Raw genomic sequence first — 6,227 nt, 5'->3', positions numbered from 1 at the left:
GTAAGAAATGCATATGAAGAATTCAGAAAAGCATAAGAAGAATTCTATGAACTGATACGTACTAAAGTATTCATAACAAGGAAAACTATTATTCACAACACCTATAAGACAAATGGAAGGAACCCAAACTGAAATTGAATGTTACACCAAACTTGGACACAGAGAAGCGCTGAGGAAAGATATTTCCTTTCCTTTACTGGAGGGGTGTGGGTGAATAAGTGTAGAATATTAAATACATGGCCTGACATTGTTAATGTGTTGGTTAGATTTATTAAATTGATTTTGTATCTTCATTAAAAATCTTTGTTAAAAAGGGATGGCTCACAATGTAATGGGGGCAAGGAAATATATTTAGAAATGAATGTTATATAGAAGCAAACATCAATAAAATGATAGACTATTCAAAAAGAATACAACATTAGCAGCTATGTGGAAGGAGAATTGGAAAGAGGAGACACGAGGTAGGAAGACTAATTGGGGAGCTAATTCAAAAATACAAATAAGGTGATGATGGTCTACACTCTGGTGGTAACCATGATAGTGAAGAATGGGAAGGATTGGATTCAGATTCAAACTCACTATTTGAAATCTCTCATGAGAAAGAAATAAGCATACCCCACCAGCACATGTACACATGTGGGTATGTTTTGGATTCGTCCACATGTGTGTAGTCAAATGATGATCCACAGTCATCATTATGAATATCAGTTATTAAGCTGCACTACTGAATAATAAAATATCCATAGCCTTAAAGGCATAACTATAGCCTTAACTATCCCAAGAACAATTGAGATGGGTTTGATATTTTTTTACCCCTGATCCAAATGACCCCAAACTGCTGATAATTTTAGTTTCTCCACTTTGAGGTCTTCAGAATACTAGGCTTCAAGAAGACCTGGGTTTAAATATTACTTCTGAACTTAAATATATACGTGACCATGAGCAAATGACTCACCATTTCAAAGCCTCAGTTTTCTCATCTCTAAGTGGGGGATAATAAAATCTGTATTATCTATCTCACAGGATTGTTGTGAGGATAAAATGAAGTAATGCATTTATGCACACACATACATATGTAATATAGTTACGCTCATAGACTTGTGTAGAGAATTAATATACCAGAATCATAAACTCTATCAGAACCTACACACACACACACATTTTGTAGATACTAATATTTTTATTTCCCATATGAATAGAAACAAATTAGATATGAACATGAGTGTATGGCACCAACTTATGATACAGTTCATAATCTGTTATTCAGCAAGAAATAGATATGCTAAAGGAATAAGTATCACATAAATTGTTCTTTATATTTTAATTGGGAAATTTACTCTTAATGCATTTCCATTTTCTCCCATCTTTCATTTTTATGCTTATCTAAAATATATTTGTAGTAAATATATATATAAATATATCTTTTATCAAATATATAGAGTAACCCATTACTTAATTATGCCTTAAGATCACAGTAAAATGTAATGTAGTATATGACAATCCATTTAAAATTGAAATTGCTTAAAAAACATTGCTTACCTACTGTTGGAAAAAAGGAGGTTTTAAAAAACCGAAGAGGGAAGGACTCCTAGACAAACAGCCCACTAAATTCTTATAGTATTACAAACATCATTACTATTTTTCAGTATGGAGAGTATTTTACATATGCTAAAAGCTTTGCAACCTCTTTACTAGGGATTCTTCACAAGCCCCCCCCGTAGCAGTAGGTTACTTTTATTAACATGAAAAGACTTCAAATGGAGAAATCCTTTAAAGCCACTCAGCACACTGACATATTAAAGGTAGAGTTTTAGGGGGCAGTTAGATGGTCCATTGGATAGAGGACTGGCCTTTGATTCAGGAGGACCTGAGTTCAAATCCGGCCTCAGATACATAATACTTACTAGCTGTGTGATCCTGGGCAAGTCGCTTAACCCCATTGCCTAACAAAAAAAAAAAGATAGTTTTAATTAGAATTCCTAGGCCAAGTTTTATAATTTGTAAATACCACAAGTGAATTTTTTTGTTTGTTTTGTTCTTTGCTTTCAAAAATTTGAAAGAATGTTTACAGGGAAAACATGTCTTTCTAAGATTTTGAAGTGAAATCCACAGTATAATCCAAGGAACCAGTAACTGTATTTCCACAAGTCTCACCTTTTCAGACAGGTAGTCAAAGTTGGCCTGTTTCTAGGATGCCTGTGATTAGATCATTGGTCACCCAGTATAATCCCTTCGTTTCATAGATGAAGAAACTCAGGCTTGCACAATTTAAGTGACTAGTGCAAGGTAACAGGGTTGGAGTAGAGCAGGGGTGGATGGGATTTGGACCAGATTTTCTAACTCTAGATGTAACATTTTTTCCATAACACCAGGCTGCCTCCTTTATAGATGATGGGACACTCTTTATGGAATGCAATTAGGGACGTGGCAAAAATTTCACTGCCCTTTTTATAGACACCAAATATTCCTTCGTGTTAAAAGCAATAACACTACTTGAGATAGGATAGGAATATTCTGTGATTTCACTAGTACAAAGAACTCCTTGAACAAGGAAGTTCCTGATTCTACTAAGCAGGTAAGTGCCTGCCATGCAACTTAGGGTCTTAAGTATTTAACAATAGGAATGAAAGGTTCAATCACTTGCCCAGTCACTCAGTCAGCATATGTCAGGAAGGACTTGGCTGATTCCAAATCCAGGTCTTCATCCAATATGCTTTAAATTAAGCTACAAATGATAAACTTTTCCTTCTAAAATGTATATTTTAGTTAGATTGATAAAGAAATTCCCATAGGCTCTTATAAAATTTCAGGATTCTTATTAGCTGGTTGCTTGAACTCAAATGCTTCCATGTGCTTTTACCTTGGCCTAGGTAACTCAATTGTATGCAAATGATTTCTCTCTCTCTCTCTCTCTCTCTCTCTCTCTCTCTCTCTCTCTCTCTTTCTATCTCTATCTCTATTTCTCTCTCCCTCTCTCTCTCTCTCCCTCTTTTTTCTTCCCTGACTCCTGCCTCCCCCTTTACTTCTTCTTCTTCTGTCTTTCCCACCCTAACTCCTCCTTCCCTCTCTCTTCTCTTCATTCTCTCTCTTCCCAACTGCTAAATATCACTACTGCCTCCCTTTATCTATTCTTTCTCTCATCTAATCTAGGCTAAATACTGCTTGCAGAAAAGTTTTCCTAAAACAGCAGTGACTTTTCTCCTTGAGAGTACTAATGATGGCTTACTACTTTCTTATAAGGATGTGGATAGAGATAGGAATAGGGACAATACCTGTGATTTCATTGGTATAGAAAACTTCCTAATTGATGAAACTTCCTCTTCTAATGACTGTCTGCATAGGAATAATTATAGAATCAAGGCTAAATTTCTCATCTTGACTTTAGAAGTCTTCCACAATTTGAGCCAATTTTCCTACTCAATTTAGCAGAAGTAAAATATTCCTTTATATAGCAGAGGAATGGTAATTCTTATTCCTCTACTGTTCCCTGACAAGAAATTGCTGCTACATTCAGACCAGCCTGCTTGCTGTTTTGAACACATTTCAAGTTTGTTTCCATCTTTGTGACTGCTCATAGTATTAGAAAAGATGACCAACTTTTCCATGAAAATCTTATTCACAAGCTAAAATTAATAACAACAATAATAACTACATATAGCATTTTTTTAAGTTTTGCAAACACTTTATATCAGAGGTTTTCAACCTGGGGTCCAACAGCTCTCAAGGGATCCATAGATAGAATTCAGAATGTCCATGAACTTAGATGGGGGGGGAGGAATATATCTCTGTTTTTAAACATCTTCTAACTGAAATTTATAACTTATTTTAATTAAAAATATTATTTTGAGAAGGGGAGCATAGGCCTCAACAGATTTCCAAAGGAAGGATATAAAAAAGGTTGAGAACTCCTGATTTTCATACATTATTTCATTTAATCACAGAAAGTTACTGAAGTTAAGCTATTTAGAGATAAAGGCAAGTGGTTTGTATTGAAATAAATTGTGATCCCTAAAAAAGCAAATAAAAGCAATGATGATGTGGGCAATGATGTGATGATGATGATAATGATGATGATAAAAACACAGGTTCAATATTCTTCAAGAATCCACGTGTTACCCCAAGTCAACAAGCATTCGTTAAGCACCTACTTAAACTTCCTTGAACATGACAATCCATCTCTTATACCTGGAATTTTCTTCCTCTTGCCTTGTTGTGCCTCTTGGTTTTCCTCAAGACTCTGTTCAAAGCCAACCTTATGCAGTAGGCTTTTATCTGCCCCACTAATTACTATCCATCAAATGGTAAATAGCTACAAAAGTTGTGGTGCATGGCTGTAATGAGACAATACTGCACCAAAAGAAATGATTCATATGATGAATATAGAAGAATATGGGAAGATTTCTATAAACTGATGTGATGCAAAGTAAGCTGAACCAGGAAAACAAAATACATAATGAATATGATGTAAAAGGGAAAGCAGAAGAATCCAAGTGAAACTGAATGCTGTGGGATTATAACGATCATACTTGGTCCCAAAGAAAAGACATGAGAAGGCACCTCTTCCCATACTCTGCTTCTTTACAGAGGTCAAGGGTAATGGATATGGAACACTGAATATGTCCGACTTTTGTATACATTTCTTAGTTTTGCTGAATTTTTATTCTCTCTTTTTCATTCCTTGTTATGGAGCATGATTTTTGGGAAATGGGAGTATGGAATGATGAGAAATATATGTGATGCAAAAACAAAAGATGTCAAAATTTATTTAAAAAAAAAGAACAGTTCCTAACTTCATAAATACTTGGCCATCTCCTTTCTACTCTACTTTGGGATAAAGATATCATGATGTACCTTTTTTACTGACTCATCTTTAAAATGTGGGTGTTGGACTTCTAAACATATTCTTTTGGGCCACTCCCAAATTAAACACTCTTACATATAAAACCTCAATGACCCATCATAACACATTGTGATCTTCATCAGTGAAGGGAGTTTTCACACCATAAATTCTCCAGAACAATGCAAACACAAGTCCACACTGCCACACCCTCTACTACAAAATAAACAAATAAATAAAATAAAGGACATATGTTTCTATTTTATCTGCCTGCCAAATTGATTCTAAGCATAGGTTTCCTCTTCTGTCTCTAAGGTCTCTTCTAGCCCTAAATCCTAAAATCCTATAATCACCATGGTTTCCTCTGGGAACTGAATGCCTTTTAAGGACACTGGAGTTGATAGGATTGGAAGGAAGAAAGTTTGGTTACAGCTGAGTTAAGTGAGCCTGTGTCCCTCTGTGCAGAAGAATTCTAGCAGATACTTACTCATCATGGTTTACTTGATACATATTAAAAAACACACAGGTTTTCCAAGGAATGAAATATCCACTGAGAGTAGTGTTTGTGGTAGCACTAAGAAAATAAAATACATATAATGCATTTGGATTACTGAGTACAAACACACACACACACACACACACACACACACATTCTTTGCCTTGAAGGCTGAGATACAGGGGAGTTCTAGGCACTTTATCAAAATATTAATATCTGGTATTCAGGAGAATTTGGTCTTCCATAATACCAAATGTCATACATATTAGTTATCAAAATCTATGTGAATATGACTAAACAGAAGCAGGATTAGTCACTATTCATGAAGCATTATGGACCCAAAAATTATGTACATTTAGTCAGAAGATTAGAAAATGGAAACACATGTCTTCTAGCCTAGTGGTCTCAAACTCAAATAGAAAAGGACCAGGCTGCATATTGACTTAGAAAACTACAAATTGACATTGTCTATGTGGTATGATATTTTTTATTTATGTTGTTAATCATTTGCCAAATACATTTTAATCTGGTTCTGGCCCCACTTGGGAACAAGTGGGCTGTAAGTTTAATACCTCTAATCCATGATGGGGAGAGCACTAGCTAGGCAGGAAAGGGAGTGGGATGTCGAGATACCATTAGTGTAGTCTGAAAGAATGAAAATAAAACAGGCTATTCACCTCTTGATAGAGAAATAAACTTAAAATGCAGAGAAGTACATTATATATTTTCAGGCATGGATAATGTGGGAATAGATTATATAGCTCTATATTAAGGGCTTTATTATATTTTTAAATTTGCTCAATAAAAGAGTCAGTAAGAGGCACTGATAAAAAAGAAAAGAAAAGAAAAGAAAAGAAAAGAAAAGAAAAGAAAAGAAAAGAAAAGAAAAGAAAA

At 34.8% G+C, this 6,227-nt stretch overlaps 1 protein-coding gene across 1 annotated transcript in view; it reads right to left on the bottom strand.

Moving 5' to 3' along the window:
* Positions 1-1,908: 1,908 nt before the first annotated feature.
* LOC114052466 (cytochrome P450 1A1-like) overlaps positions 1,909-6,227 on the bottom strand; it is an 8,984-nt gene continuing 4,665 nt past the window's right edge. Inside the window, exons 6-7 of the mRNA XM_027875098.1 lie at positions 5,325-5,411; positions 1,909-1,943 (exon numbers count right to left, since the gene is read on the bottom strand). Coding sequence (XP_027730899.1) covers positions 1,931-1,943; positions 5,325-5,411 — 100 coding nt within the window. The 3' untranslated portion in view covers positions 1,909-1,930. The remainder of the gene's footprint in view (positions 1,944-5,324; positions 5,412-6,227) is intronic.

Source organism: Vombatus ursinus, unplaced genomic scaffold, assembly GCF_900497805.2.
Source record: "Vombatus ursinus unplaced genomic scaffold, bare-nosed wombat genome assembly UNPS02014807.1, whole genome shotgun sequence".
Classification (NCBI taxonomy): domain Eukaryota; kingdom Metazoa; phylum Chordata; class Mammalia; order Diprotodontia; family Vombatidae; genus Vombatus; species Vombatus ursinus.
The sequence above is the reverse complement of the archived record's forward strand: the minus strand, read 5'-3'. Positions and strand labels throughout refer to the sequence as shown.